Here is a 16,196-nt window from a genome sequence, read left to right on the forward strand (position 1 = left end):
AGAGAAACCAAATATGGCATAAATGATCTCAACATAATCCGGACCACTCAAAACAAAGGAAAAAAGACAATTATTTCAATAGATCTTAACGGTTCAAATAATAGTATGCTAGTCTATCTAAAGATAAAATGAAGAAGAAACCACATGAAATTATGTGGGGTCACGTAGTGGGGCGAAATCACTGAGCGTCTAATAAGGGTCCCATACAAGTATACCAATAATAAAAAAAAAAGGGTCCCATACACGTACATTACAAAATAGCGGGAGATGATTTTTTCGCCCCCACTCTAGAATAATGCGCCCCTACTTGTAACGTGAATTGTGTGCCGACTTGAACGCTTTTTGACGTCAAATCACATCAAAAGTGGGGCGTATAATCCTAAAGAGGAGCGAAAGAATTATCGCCCAAAATGGGTGTCATACACATCCATCTTACAACGTCATCTCCATGTACAAGAATAATAGTTAAAATCGTTCGAAGAAAAGAGAGGAGTTTTTTTTTCTAGATTTGGAAGATCTCACGACTGTTTAAATCTCTAGAACTTGGATCTGTTTTCTTCCAATATTCTCCTTTTAAAACGCATTTTTAATTTCGAAATCTAGTGTTTATCGATCTGTAACTGGTTGAATCTCAGATCGGTTTGAAGATAATCTGTTGTGAAGAGAGAATCCATGGATCAAGCCGAGTTAACAACCGAACAGGTCTGTAACAGAACTAGGTTTCTTCATTTCTTTTCTTTTCCTTTTATTGATGGATTTCTCAATGTTGGTTTTTAGGGTTTTTGGTTTTGGGACCTTTTTAGACTTCTGCTATTATATCATTTTTTTTAATTTTCTTCTTTGCTGTTTTTGGATAGGTTTTTATTTTGATAGAATTATTTGTTGGGTAATGTGGATTTTAATTTGGTTTTGGTTACAATGAGATGGAAATAACCATATTTTATTTGGTTTCGGGTAAATCTTTCCACGGTCAGGAAATTGGTTGATGATTTAAGATCTTCCATCATTCCAATACATCACCAACCTGCAGTAGATAAGTTATTTCATACGCATGGACATCAGGAAACACATTTTGCACCACTCTAAATAATTTTTATGAATATCAAAGCATTAATATGGGTGCATCCATAGGGATTAGTCCTGCCCTAAAATGGGGTGGGGATACCCTATGTCGTCAAAAATAAAAAATAAAAAATCAAAGCCTTAATATGTTGGTTGGTTGGTTTGTAGCTATGACTTAGAATCTTGGCTTCATTTGTATCAAGGTATTCCTCAGTTCAAGCTTGGATGCAACCTTCTTACCTTGACATTATTTTTATCGCATGGACTTGTTTAATTTAATAATGCATTTGATACGTAATTATCGAACCTGAGAAATGTGGCGTTTAGTAGTTATCCTTACATTTGTTTTGCTAGGTTTAAGAGAGAGAAACTATTCTTGTACATTCAAATGGTTCTGACCTATGTGAATTGTGTTTACTACGACCAAAATGATCTCTCTTTTGATTGACGTCTTGTTATATTCTTCAAGGTACTCAAGAGGGACATCCCTTGGGAGACATACATGACTACTAAGCTGATTACAGGAACATGTCTTCAGTTGTTAAGACGTTATGATAACAGATCTGAAAGTCACAGAGCTGCACTGCTTGACGATGTAAGGCTTATATCATTTCTTTTCTCCTAGTCTTATTCTTTAGCATCATAAGATTTGAAGGTCTGGTTATTATACTGCTCATGTTCTTTCTTTTATGCCTCCGTCACAATTCGTTTTTTCTTGGTTTCCATTTATTGAAAAAAAAAATGCAATTCTGATATTTTCATGCTCTAATGTTTTGTTTTCTTCTGACATGTCACATTAATTGTTATGATGTTTTGTGATTTGTATTTGAGTATGCCTCTTTATTCTCAGATGTTTGTATTTGTCCTTTTTTTTTGGGAATTTCTGAGATTGACAAATATTATCTTCTATCCCTATCTTTTTAGCTGTATATTTTCCAATGCAATTGGTCTTGTAGTCTGGCTCATTGGACAAGCCTTTCCATGATTCCGAGAGGAATAGTGAAATTCCTATCAGAGAATTAGGATTTTTTTGGAATTCTGTTTTATTTGCAATGATGACACGTGACAGAAATGGTGACAGGATGGTCCAGCTTATGTTCGGGTCTTTGTGAGCATTCTACGTGACATATTAAAGGAAGAAACTGTGGAATATGTGCTTGCTCTTTTTGATGAAATGCTCACAGGTGACTGCTCAGCTGTTCATCATTTAAGTTGAACCTTTTGTAGAAATTATTTGACGTTTTTCTCATTTATGTTGCAGCAAATCCAAAACGAGCCAGATTATTCCATGACAAATCTCTTGCAAATGACGATACTTATGAACCTTTCTTAAGTTAAGTTTTTACTAAACAGCACTTGAATAACTATGGATTCTCATGTAATGTTCTTTTGATTTATAATTTGTGATTTCATGTTAATACATGGTAAATATTTGCCATTGAAACTGTTGAGTATGGTTGTATATGCTTGCATCCCTCTTTGGGGGTATTTATGTCTTTCTCTGTATCACACGCAAATATAAATATATTGTTTGCGTGAGAGAAAACTTAACTCTGTCATTCATGCATTCTCTTCATCATCTCTTCTCTCCTCTCTTCTCCATTCTCCAATGCAGATTTAACAAAAACTAATCGAATATTCCATTTGGTTCATGCAGCAATTGATACATGACATTTCTTCTTAATAACAGTGGTTAAATCATGGCTTTTTATAATTTTCTCTGAAGAGAACTTCCATTATTATTTTTTCCTAGAGTGTTTTTCAATAAACTATGCTGAAAGATCATTCTTTGATAGGCGTTTCTGAATTTACCAATCTTTGAACATATTTATCCTGTGAAACTGTGAACAATGCATATCCCTCTTGTCACTTCTTCTTAATAACAGTGGTTAATGTGAAAAAACCGGTTACTCCAAAAGCTTAAGCTTTTGGAGATGTTGTTATTTAATCTTTTATACTTTAACACCCCCCTCACGTGTGGCTCCTCTTTTTTCTTTTTTTTTTTGGATTGGCCATTACATTTGGATTTTTAATATCATGGAGGTTTGGACCCAGGCAGTTGCTCTGATACCATGTGAAACAACCGTTACTCCAAAAGCTTAAGCTTTTGGAGAGGGCGTTATTTAATCCTTTATACTTTAGTAGTTAAATCATGGATTTTTCTCCGAAGAGAACTTTCATTATTATTTTCTCCTAGAGTGATTGTCAGTAAGCTATGCTGAAATATCATTCTTTGATAAGCATTTCCGAATCAATGTTACTTGGAACGCGGTTCGTTCCGGTACATGGTACGGGAATGGGTATGGGGTACGATGGTAGCCCGGTATGTGGTACCATGAGGGCATATATATATATATATATATATATATATATATATATATTTGCAGAAATATCATTCCATAGTACACACTACATACATTTAATACACAAAATATAATAACCTCATGTATGTCATACATATTTTTTCAAAAAGAAAGTTCCCGTTGGAATATATGAATATCCTTCCATAGTCTATACTACATCCATTTAATAAAAAAAATAAAAACCTCATGTATGCCCTACATATTTTTTTCAAAAATAAAGCTCTAGTTCCAATTCATCCCAAAATATATAAAATTTGTAGCTCTCTCTCCATCCCTCTCTTAGTATATATGCATCTCTCTCTTTCTCTCCTGCGGGTTGCCGTGGTTCGTCATTCTTGGCGCTCTGGGTTGCTAGCAAACCACGTTTGGGATCGTGCGACCCCGGATCGCGGATTGGTGGTCGGATGGCGAATCCGGTAACTATGTTCCGAATTCACAAATCTTTGAACATATTTATCTTGTGAAACTGTGAACAATGCGTATCCAATATTCCTCTTTAGATTTCATTTTTTCCATGGGATCCTGTATAAGGAACCCTTGTAACGGTGATTGGTACATAAATACTAATGTTCTCTGATTGTTTTCCAATTTATAACATTGAATTATAAGTAGCTAGTATTTTCTTGCACTAATAGTTGGTAATGTCTCACATTTCTTTGCTATTTTCAGATTGCTTTGGAAAGGTAACTGGTTTCTACAAGAGAAGAGCTGTAAAATATTGTCTTTAATAGTAAGGTATTTCAAATTTCTTAATCACGTTACATTATGGAGTTCAAGACCTCCAGAATATTTAACTTTAAAAAAAAAAAAGACCTCCAGAATATTAACAAAATATCCTACTTTCTGTGATTATAGTGTTAGACCAAAAATTCAGGAAGGTATTGTTTCGAATGGAGAGGCCTCATATTCGAAGAAAAATTTCACCACTATTGATGATGTACTGACAGGTTTGGTGGAGTGGCTCTGTTCTCAGGTTAGCATTTCAGCCTAAGATTGCATGTTGGTACTGTTCAACTCAATATTTTTTATGTTTTACTCATAAAATGATTATATTATATATATAGGGGACTAATGTTCTATTATCTGCTTTGTATCTTGACCACCTCGGTCTTTTTTTTTTCAATAAAATCGGGTACCATTATAAAAAAAAGGGGACTGATGTTCTCATTCCACACTACCATAGTTTGATAATGGTGATGCTCTCTTGGTTTTCACTTTTTAATTAGCTTTTCATGGCCGTTACAATACTCAAGATGCTATCAACATCCAATCAGAAAAGTGTAAAACAAAGTGGGCAGTGCCATTTTCAAACTATCGCAGTGTGGATATCAGTGCTCTAAAAAGTGAACAACCCAAGAAAAAAAATGAGACCTAAAAAGTAAACCAAGGGAAGGGATTTCCCAATGTGCAAATCTTGCCAACACACTAAAACATCCACAATTTCATTGGCTTCATGAAAAGTGAGATTTAAAGGTACATCAACATCAATCTCATTTTCTCTATTGTCATCAATTATGCCTGCTAATCTCCAGTGTGCTAATCTCCAGTGACAAAAAATACTTTTTGAGATCTACTTTTATGCATTAGAAAAGTCCTCTTCAACAGATCATTTTTCCCACAAATCTTTGAAATAAAGACTCTTAAGCTTTCAAAAGGAGTCTGCCCCTCCGCATTTTTTATGCTTTTGCTCCTACTAGGCCCGGAAAAAGAAAGGACCTCTCTTCTATATTCTCTAACGTACTCCCCCCCCCACCCCCCCCAACACACACAACAACAACAACAACCAAAAAAAATAATCCAACACTTGCAGGGCCTTCATGGCCGTTGAACTCTTGTCAAATTTGGGTTTGATAGATGGATACTGCTTCCTTTCTTTGACCTTCAGTTATCACTCCCTTCCAGCTTCTGTGAATATCTTGAAGTCTAATTGCCCAAAAGGCCTATGACCATATTTAATGCCTACAGGCATCACATTGGGCCTGTTTGATTGCAGGATAGATTTTAACTGGAATAAGCTCTTAACCCGGGTCGCCTGTAGATAGCTTTTCCTGAAATAGTTTATCTTTTGTTGGTTAGTATTATTTTCTTTCCTCGAATTATTTTTGTCCATTGTATGTTCATCGTTATACTATGCCAAACAGTGGAGTCCCTCAAATCTAAAAACAATTTTCTGATTTGTGCACACTTCTACACGTTACTAAAGGATCTCTATGAAATTTTTAGGCTTGACAAAGCAATATGTTACGATGTTTTTGGAGTGGAACCTCGAAAGTGGAGTTTATTTTGTGTTTTGTGTTAAATATCCCAAATTATATTTCCATCCCATCTTGGCATAAAAACTCCCTTTCTCTTTTTTGTTTTTAAAAGCATCTGTAGCCGCATAGAATGCGTAAAGCCACAATATCAATGCCAAATTATCAATCTCCCATTTTTCATGCCAAGGATCAATTTCCCATCTTCTGGTTTCCATTAGGCTCGGTTCTGTTGCATTCTTCTTTCGGAAAGCAAAAGGAATTGACGTGGCAAAAAGAAAAGATAAAGAAAAGGAAAAAAGACTACAAAAGGGCGTTCTGTTCACGCGGGAAGGAAATGAAAAGAGTTGTCATGTTCATTTTTTGGAAGATACAAAACCCACAGCTCCATCTCCTTTCCTCTCTACAACAAGCACGTCCACAGACAGAGAGGGGAATGAATGGTTACCCAGAAACTGCATTGTTGTCATCTTGACATGAACAAACCCTTTGCTGAGAATAGGTTAGACAGATTGCCCTAGTAAGCAGCAGAAAAATCAGTTGACTTCATTTACCATTTCCTTTCTTCTCTCTGTAAGTTGAGCTCGAGGTGGCAGATTGTAACCGAAATCCTTCTCTGCAACAAGCACGGTGACAAATGGCTTCTCTACAACATATGCCATCTCTCTGTAACCAAAATCCTTCTTTGCAACAAGCACGTCAACAAGCATGACGACGAATGGCTTCTCTGCAACACATGCCATCTCCTTTCTTCTCTCTCTAAGTCAAGTTCGAGGTTGCCCTAACCTTGCATAAACCCTAACCTTGAAGCAGCACCTCATTGTTTGAAAAATCTGGCTTAGAGTTAGGGCCAGGTGAAAGGTTTGTTGCAGCTTGTTCATGAAGTGGGATTGCAATTTTATGGAGGGGATTTTCTTGCCGATATTGATGGAGAAATTGCACCAGGAATATATTTATCAGTTCTACTGTATTTTGATGATCGCACTCCTCACTTTATTAATAGTACGGTATGGCCCGCACCATAGGATGATCCAAACCGTCCATTAGATGGGCCACACTCTAATTAGGTTGTGCCCCAATCGGAGGGTTAGAATCAACCTATGGAAATAATTTTTGGGGCACAACCTATTTAGAGTGTGGCCCATCTAATGTACGGTTTGGATCATCCTATGGTGCAGGCCATACCGTACTTTAAATTTTTTAATAAAGTGAGGAGTGCGATCATCAAAATACAGTAGTGCTGATAACATTTCCCTATGGTATCAGCAAAATAGAAAACAAAATCTGTAGAGAGAGAGAGAGGCGTTGCATTGATAGAAAACAAAATCTGCATGTCACAGACGGATTTTGAAAACTGGAAAACGGGGTCGACAAGGAATCCATGTCATCGGACAGGGATTCCACGTCATCTTCCTCCTTTCCTGAAGTGATGCGGCAGAACGACAGAATTCCCGTCTTTTACGAAAAAAGAGAGACATTTTCCTTTTCCTTTCTTTCCGAAGGAATGCAAGCCTTAGCATAACCTAATTTCCTGCTACTACCAAAGAAAACCTTATCCAATTGTAAACATTCAAGAGAATAGCTGTCATCTATCTTATGATATGGGTCTGCGATAAAAGGTCATAAACATGACTGCATCCCTCATACCAATGCCTTAATAACAATAAAGACTAACACAAATGCAAACTCTTCTTCTAAATAGCATAACTAAACCTGCGGCTGCACCTCCACTTCTGACTGAGGCATTTCTTCGAATAGATGGTGTGCCATCTAAAACAACAGACAGACTGCATCCCTCATACCAATGCCTTATTACACTTCTCAAGGACAGACTGCATCCCCCATACCAATGCCTTATTACACTTCTCATGGACAGACTGCATCCCTCATACCAATGCCTTATTACATTTCTCATGGAGGCAATTCTTCGAATAGATGGTGTGCCATCTAAAACAACAGACAGACATTTAGTAAAGTTACTATGGCTAGCCAATCCTCGTTGATCGATGCTGCTGATTGAAAACCTTAAATCAAAAGCCCTTCCTCACTTGTCAGTTTGGCTGCTTTTTGCATCTTTTCTGTGAGTTCTTTTAATATTAATGTGTTCTTCCACATACAAAAGCTCATTCATTTTGGGTTGGAACATCCTCGCCATTTTCCACCCTGAGACATGATATGCATTTTTTAGGTTTTTCATCTTCCATGTTCGATCTCTCGAGAAGCTACCTACACAAATCTACAAAATAGAGTTGTATAAAATAAGTAATAACACAGGAGCCTATTAAAAAAAGAAAGAAAGAAATAACACAGGAGATTGATGGAGGGAAAAAATGGAGACTTGGAACATGCCTAATGAAAAATATCTGTACAATGCCTAGATTTGCAGAGGAGAAGGTTAAATCTGTCGAGTTGATGATTAAAATCAGGGATTAAAAGATCCTTCGTCGCACCTACGTAGCATTCCAGGCAGAATGAGGGCTCTTCTCCTTGGTGGCTGCGGCGAACAACCATGGCTTGTGGATATGAGATATCTGACTTTGGCCAAAAAGCAAGGATACGATAGTTACCCGGGAAAAATCTTAGCCAAATTAAGCGAAATCCTGAAGCTGAGGGGGTTTCATTTATTCTAATTTTCCAGGTTAAAAGCCGATTATAGGATAACTTTTGTCCTGGGTAGACGCTTAACAAATGATGAATAAAAAGCTGGAGAAAGGATTATTCTGGAATTAGTCCTATCTAGGTTAATATAACCCCCAATCAAACAGTCCCATTATCTCTGAAAGTTTATCATTTATCTTGGTCTAAATCATAAACCACAGAGAGAATGGAATAGTTTTCCATAATACACCCCCATTGATTCTAAACGTCCATTCTAGCAGTTTTCCATAATACACCCCCTTTGATTCCAAACGGCCAATCTAGCAGCTATTGTACAACTGCTCACCCTTTTCCGCAAATATCCAACACATTTCAAAAAGCATGAGAAAGGAATGCAATGACCACTACAGTGGCTCATAATGGATGAAGAGTGAAAAAGTAATTTCATACCCGATGCACATACTCTTCCGGTCTTCTACACATCATCTTTGTGCTCGCAAATCTGAACATTCTGTGATGAAGGTGGCCGTCGACATAGAGCAAAAAGTTTCCACATTGGATGCAATGAAAGACCCCTTATGGGTCCATGACAAGACTCCTTGATTCATTTGGTGACACATTCATTTAATCTCTCATGACTAGTTGACCTACCGGTAATGCCAAAGGACAATTGCGGCGCTTAGTTTGCCCATGTGGGATAATACAGTTTAGGAATCCATGGTTACTGGTCCAATTTCCCATAAAACTCGAAGGCAAAGTGGCTGAGTGGTACTTAAGACTTTGCCGCACTTGAGTTCTCTGCTGCTATGAGTTGCCTAATAAGGATTGCATACTTATATCTAAAATTTTGTGCAGAGTTTCATTTTTATCTGGTCTGCCTTATATTGAGTATTAATTTCTTTCATATTATCTGTTGAACTAAGTCCATGGAAGGGAATCTTATGCTGTTGGAATGACATGGTATGTGCAGCTGAAGAATCCTTCCCATCCCACACGTAGTGTCCCAATGGCTATTAGTTGCCTAGCAACTTTACTGAAGGAACCATTAGTCAGATCTTCATTTGTTCAAGCAGAGGGCGTGAAGTTACTCATTCCTTTGATTTCTCCAGCATCCACTCAGCAGTCAACTCAGGTTATCTAACTCTATTTTTTGTGTTTTTTGTTATCATGGATGGACATTCTCTCACTAATGAATGGGTTCAATTTATTTCAAAAGATAATGCTTACCATGTCTCAAACTAGAGAAAATTTTCATACATTTGAGATCAAATGTAGTGTTTTTTTTTTTTTTTTTTAATCTCTCTGTTGTGACATTTCTATTTGTTCATGTATTGCCTGCTCTTTGCTCCCTTGGCACCAATCTTCCATGAGGTTAAATCGTTAAAGCACCTCAAATTTTTTTTTTGTTCATGGGATTGAGCAATAGGAATTTGTTATATTGCAAGCAGCTGGCTGGTCCTGGTTGATGTCTTTTCTAACATTGTAATAACTTTATCCCTCGTGAAACACGTCCAATAGTCCAATAGGAAAAAACTAAATCTAACGGCTAAGATGATGGTTGTATCACATGAACATACTTAGCATCCAACTGATGCATTTTTCTTGTCGGGTTCTAAGTTCAGAATTTTTCTTCCTTCGAAGTCAAGGAGCTTCCCTCACTTTAGCAATGCCAAGGAATTATCTCTTCCAATCTCTTTCAAGGATTGCACTTTATGTTTTTTTCCACGATGTGTAGAGACCCAAGCAACTGACATGAAAAAGGGAACATGGGAGAAGAAAATTGAAAAGATATTTAGAAATCATAAAACATGGGGTGCTCTCTTTCTCTACATTCCTCGTTATGTTTTCCCTGTGTCTATGCAGTATGCATTCAATTTTTTATGTGCAATTTTCAATGCAGTGCTACTTCTGTTTGCAGCCTTGACAGTCCCTGGCTCTAGTCATCTAAACAGTTTGGTTTCTCATCATCTTTTTGCCCTTTAGAATAAAGGAAATCACTTTCTTAGAGCATATGAGCTATTTTCATCTTACTGAAATCTTTTCTGTTTCCCATTGTGCGTGTTAATTAGTTCTGAACTAAATAACCGATTTCTATGTTACAGCTCCTTTATGAAACATCCCTTTGCATTTGGCTCTTGTCATACTATGTCCCAGCAATAGACTATCTGGCCACTACAAGGGCCCTGCCCCGACTAATAGAGGTTGTCAAAGGTTCGACTAAAGAGAAGGTAATGTTTATTAGCACAAATTACCAGTCCACGTTTTTTTACAGAATTTAAGATTATTCATAATCTAAAAGCAGTATGTGTTTCTTTCTCTTAGGTTGTGAGGGTTGCTGTCTTAACCCTTAGGAACTTGCTTTCGAAAGGGACATTTGGTGCTCAGATGGTGGACCTTGGATTGCCGCAAGTTGTCCAGAGTTTGAAAGTGCAGGCATGGAGTGATGAGGTACCAAAAAATTTTGATGTCTAACATTCTTTTTATGACATTATTTGATGAATACTGAGAGATTGATATTACCCATCTTCAATTTTTTTATGGCACTATGGGAACACCCATATCTTTTCTATCAATGAGTAAAAAACCTGGAGTAGATTAAACTGAACGAGTTGCGTCCATTTGTAAATTACTCTATAATATTGATTGTCTTATTTTCCCTTTTAATACTCCTGACTGACTACCGGAGTGTATTGAGGGATGAAAATACTTAAAGGGTTGTTTAAAAAAATTAAAATGTGGCGATGGTGTTGTGGAATTAATTATCTTTCTTCCTTTTGCTATTTTAGGCTGCTTTTGGACCCTAGTGACATTCCAATAAATCACAACATGCTATCACATTGTTACAAGCATCCAAACTTAGCATTAATAAGCTTTGCAAATTCTGCTAATCAAGAGTTTTACTTGTCATTGAAGGAATGAAACTCCTGAAAATTATCAAGTTTATTCAGAAATGAAAAGTAAAAAACCCATCTTATTCAAATTGGCGCATGATAAGTTTGCAGAAATTGATGAGATTGTGGTAAAATAACTTGCTTGTTAATGTCAAGGTTTTAGCCGGCCCCAACTAGTTTGGGACAAAGGCTTAGTTGAGTTGAGTTGAGTTGTGTTGATGTCAAGGTTTTGAAACATTAAACAGTTGAAAAGCTTGACTAGATTCGTATTTGAGTTAAGGGCCGAATTCTGTGGCGGACATATTAGCAAAGGAGGGTGCAATACGTCCGAATATGGAGATATCTTTTAACGAAGCCATGGGGGTTTTTTGAATTGTCTTTGTTTTTGTATACCACAGGGAGAGCTTGTGCCATGTGTTTATATGTACAGTTATACATATGTAATGAAATAGTTACCTTTCAAAGAAAATAAAATAAAATTAAGGGGGTAATTTTATTTTCATGAAACCAAGAGAACATTTCAATTATTTGGAAGACTAAAAAATAAAAAAAAAGCTAAATCATGATCTGGAAAAACTAGGTTACGCACTTCCAAAACTCAAATGATTGGAAACGCGGCATAGGCATTTAAAATTGTACTTTTAAAAGTATTATCATCCAGTAGGGGAAAAAAAACTGTTAGAGTTGAGCCCTCATTGTTTGTTTGTTTGGTATACCTTTCAAAAACAAACAAAAAAATGTTTGTTTGGTATGATAGCAAGACTATTGTGTTGACACCTGCCCAGACCTGGGTTAGAGTCTTCTAACTGCAGTCTACCGTTACAAAGAAATTACTCTGTTGAAAATCCTGATTGGTATTTTGGTCATTTGTTGAGGAAAATATATGTTGGGTTCCTTAGAAACTCCTACACACTAATAGATAATGTTGGGTTCCTTAGAAACTCTGACACACTGATAGATAATGGTTGTTCCGTTTGTTTCTTTTATTTGGCCTTTTTTTTACTAAAAAGGAAGCATAAACAACGGCATTCATTTTACCATTTAAAAAAAACAATCAATGGCATTCATTTCAAATTTGAAGGATTGCAGGTACAGTTTTTGTCACTTGATGGAAAATGAGGGCTTCAATATGTCTACAGCCAGTTTTTTTTTGCAGCATTGTAATTTCTCTTTCTTGGAAGTCTTAACTGATTCTTGGAATTTTATGTAGGATCTATTGGATGCCCTAAATCAGCTGGAAGAGGGGCTCAAAGATAAAATTAGGAATTTGAGTTCTTTTGATAAATATAAGCAGGAAGTACTGCTAGGCCATCTGGACTGGTCGCCCATGCACAAGGATCCAGTGTTTTGGCGTGACAATATTACTAATTTTGAAGAGAATGATTTTCAGGTACCTTGTTTTTTCCCTTTTCATGCTCTGTTTTACCCTTGATCTCATTGGAAAAAAGTTAGATGAGAAAAGTCTTACAATGGTCTAATTCTTCCCTATCATCAGAAACAGTAAATTTATATGTTAGGATTGTGCACACATCCACTTGGACCCTAATTGGTTAGCATATTAATTGGCAAATTCCTCAGAGCCTACCCTCAGCGTTTGGATCCAAGTCCATTCGTATTCTGACTGTCCGTCCCACAACCCTTGATCCAACAACAAAATAAAAAATATATATTACTACCAGTGCAAAAAATTAAGTGATATTTGTCATCAATTAGTGCTATGAGTGAATATTTACATATTTGTCATAAGAAGTTACTAAAATACCATTATAATTTATTCTAATCCATGTTAAAAAAATGTAAAAGACTTATCATTTATAATAAACCATGTTTTAATTTTTTTGAATGGTAACCATGTTATCAAAATTAATAAAATACGCTTATAATTTAGACAAATCTTTTAAGAACATTCATTTTTGCAATTTTTCAAATCCTGTAATGTGTTTATAATTTATACTAAATCATATAGGAAGTTGTTTTAGCCTCCACCACGCCACCACCCGCCGTGCGCACGCGCACACACCGAAAAAAAAACCCAAAACCACCACCACCAAAATTAGTAAGGCTTATAGAGTATTGCCTTATTTTGAAGCTGGTTCACTAGCGTCATTGGTTGACTAAGCAATTTTCACTTCCAACTGGGAACCCTGTACTGCCTCTTCTTCCTATTCCGTTTTAAGTGAGTTTCTGAACACTGGTTGCACTGTCATGGGGGCTTAGCGGCTTGAGTCTGAATTGACCAGCTTTTCTTGGCTTTTGCATACATGATCATTTTTTGCCAAGTTCTACTTGATGGAATAAAAAGACAGATTTTTATAATAAATCATCCGACTTGGACATTTTGTTTTTGATAAATAATAATAAAAATGGTCTGCATTCAATTCCGACCCTGGGCAAACCTTGGCAGTTAAGGGGACTGCGGAGTTCATTGTTGATCAGTGAACTGTCAAACATTCATGGTTGTGTCATAACAACGGCATCTAGTTCAAATCCAAATTAACAGGAGTCATTGATGTTTTGCAATTCTCTTTCCTATGGATGAGGCAAAAGATAATATCACTAAACTTGGATAACTTGTCTGCAGATTCTGCGCGTCCTCATTACAGTCGTTGACACATCTAGTGATCCAAGGGCACTGGCTGTTGCTTGTTATGACCTTTCACAGTTTATTCAATACCATGCGGCTGGACGGGGTATCGTGACTGACCTCAAGGCGAAAGAGAGAGTCATGAAGCTCATGAATCATGAGAATGCAGAGGTAACCAAGAATGCTCTGCTTTGTATCCAAAGGCTTTTCCTTGGCGCAAAATACGCCAGTTTTTTGCAGTTGTAGTCTCTATTACTTCACAGTTGAGGTCTCGGAGACACTCAGTACCAACTTCGAACTTGTGGCTTAGTTGGTAGCACTGCAGGCTTGAAGTCAGATCCCTAAAATGAAAATTGAAAAGCCTATTGTCTCATGCTATTGAGTATTTTTTTTATATTCTTTGAGGGTTGTTTTCAATTGAACTTGTTTTCTCAGTTATGTTGTTGAGGGAAGAAGATACTTGGTTAATGTAGAATAAAATTGTTACAGTATTCTTTGGAATGCAATTTTTATTTGTGTATTGTTTATTGTTATTTGCCAGGAAAAAGCTCGGTCCATGGGCTTTTTTTTGCGAGTTACAAGCACTCTATTTTGTACATCTTTCATTTGATTATTAAAATTGCAATCCCAAGGAGGTATATTAGCCATTATCGCTGGTCGAAATCCAGAGAAAGCTACTGTCCTCCATTAATTCAGTAAGCTTTCACTCTGAGGCGGAAGTGGACAAAGGTGACTCAAGTCTGGCCCAACCCATGAAACTCTGGTTCTAATACCTGCAATGGAGACTTTGAGACCACATTGACGTGAAAATGACTGAAAAACAAACGTGATGAAAAGGCAGAAAATGAAGGTATTCAGGATTTAGTGAGAATCGTATTCTAGTGGCGAGCAAGGTCCTAGGTTTAACTTTTGTTGGCCTTGAAATATACGTTAAAATCTTTTTCTACTAAGCGGAAATTCAAATTAGAAGCATGAGAGAACCCAGAGAATCATCAAGAAAGTAGAGATCTAGGAGGATGATTAGGGGGGCTGCAATCTGGTGTTAGTTATGATCATGGTTTTAAACTTCGGTTTCGGTATATGTTTCGGCCCTCTCTGAATCTGAAATTTCGGCCCGAAATTTGGTAGTTGGGAAAATTTTGGATTTCGGACGAAATTTAAAACCATTGTTATGATGGGTTCGACCTCGACCGATAGAAAAGTTATAAATGTCAAAGGAAGAGCCAACGGATAGACGATGGGCTTCAATTATCTAGATGCCAATGAAGAACCTTAGTTGGCAGGTAGCTCTAGATCTACTATTGGGGAGCTGGGATGTAATTCTAATTTTGGCTTTTTTTTCACTGCATTATATCAGGGCAGCTGGTGGTTTACTTGTTGCTTGGGATGGGTTTCAGTGAGCTCTAAAAGATGAAATATCGGGATCCTTCTTAATCTCTGTGATTCTTGGGGCAATGTCGAACGATTCTCGCTTTATATTTTCTAAGGTTTATGGGTCACATTTGGTGGCAGAGAAGAGGGCCCTTTTGATTGAGTAGGATGCGATTAGAGACCTATGACAAATCCCTTGGTGTGGAGGGGGAGATCTTAATTGCACTAAACTCATTGATGAGCATGTTGGATGCACTATGATCAATCCAAGATTGGTGGATTTTTCTGACTTCGTGGCCAAGAATGCTTTGGTGGATTTTTCACACTTCACTTGGTCTAGGAACCACTGCAAAAGCAAATTGGTTCTATTCCTGGTATGCCAACATTGGTTGTGTTGTTCCCAAATACCAACTAGCGCTCCAAAACCATTTTTTGATCATTGTCCTATCTTGCTCGATCCTTGGATGGATTTATGGGGAGCATCCCCAGTTCGGTTCGAGTTGGCATGGCTTAAAGAACCTAAAATGTTTGAAAATCTCAAGAAATGGTAAAAAGAGGCCATATCATCTGGCCCAGATCACATTAAGATTAGATAGAAGCATTGGTTTGTCAAAGTTAATCTAAGAAGGTGGGTTAGGGAATAAAAGGGCTTGACTCAAAAGAGGAAGCAAGACATGCTAATGCACATCAAAGATTGGGAGAGATTAGAGGAGTAGGGGACCCTTTCAAAGGAGGATGAAATTAGCAAAAATCAAGCTAAGGCTGATTACAATCAGAAGATACTCTAGGAGAAGCCGTTTTGGGAACGAAGGTCTCGGGTGAAACGACTTGAAGAGAGTGATAAGAATACGACTTATTTTCATTATATAGCTAGTGCTAGAGGGAGGATGATAAGAATACAACTTATTCTCATTATATAGCTACTGCTAGAGGGCGAAGCGATTCAATCTCTTATCATTAATAGAGAGAAGAATGAGTCCAAGATGCAAATTATTACAGAAATTGTTAGTTTCTATCAAAACCATTGCTCCTCTAAGGGAGGATCCCTTTACCAGAAGGGATTGAATTTAACTAA

The 16,196-nt window shown here is 37.0% G+C and overlaps 1 protein-coding gene across 1 annotated transcript; it reads left to right on the plus strand.

The window, feature by feature from the left end:
• The first annotated feature begins 397 nt into the window (after window positions 1-397).
• On the plus strand, window positions 398-14,270 carry LOC143892325 (V-type proton ATPase subunit H-like). The gene is made up of 11 exons (XM_077396852.1): window positions 398-702; window positions 1,532-1,657; window positions 2,144-2,246; window positions 2,324-2,394; window positions 4,093-4,160; window positions 4,281-4,398; window positions 9,246-9,407; window positions 10,378-10,503; window positions 10,598-10,723; window positions 12,377-12,556; window positions 13,748-14,270. Exons 1-11 carry the CDS (start codon window positions 673-675, stop codon window positions 13,994-13,996), a joined length of 1,359 nt encoding a protein of 452 aa, XP_077252967.1. The 5' UTR covers window positions 398-672; the 3' UTR covers window positions 13,997-14,270.
• The last annotated feature ends 1,926 nt before the right edge of the window (window positions 14,271-16,196 follow it).

This window comes from Tasmannia lanceolata, unplaced genomic scaffold (assembly GCF_043159265.1).
Source record: "Tasmannia lanceolata isolate RefF3 unplaced genomic scaffold, GAP_Taslan_0.1 ptg000015l, whole genome shotgun sequence".
Lineage (NCBI taxonomy): Eukaryota > Viridiplantae > Streptophyta > Magnoliopsida > Canellales > Winteraceae > Tasmannia > Tasmannia lanceolata.

Excerpts from the sequence above, each read along its gene's own strand:
- LOC143892325 (XM_077396852.1), top strand. The coding sequence starts at position 673 with ATGGATCAAGCCGAGTTAACAACCGAACAG. Across the intron at positions 2,247-2,323 it reads TTTTGATGAAATGCTCACAG|CAAATCCAAAACGAGCCAGA; the intron begins GTGACTGCTCAG and ends TTTATGTTGCAG. Across the intron at positions 10,724-12,376 it reads TGCAGGCATGGAGTGATGAG|GATCTATTGGATGCCCTAAA; the intron begins GTACCAAAAAAT and ends AATTTTATGTAG.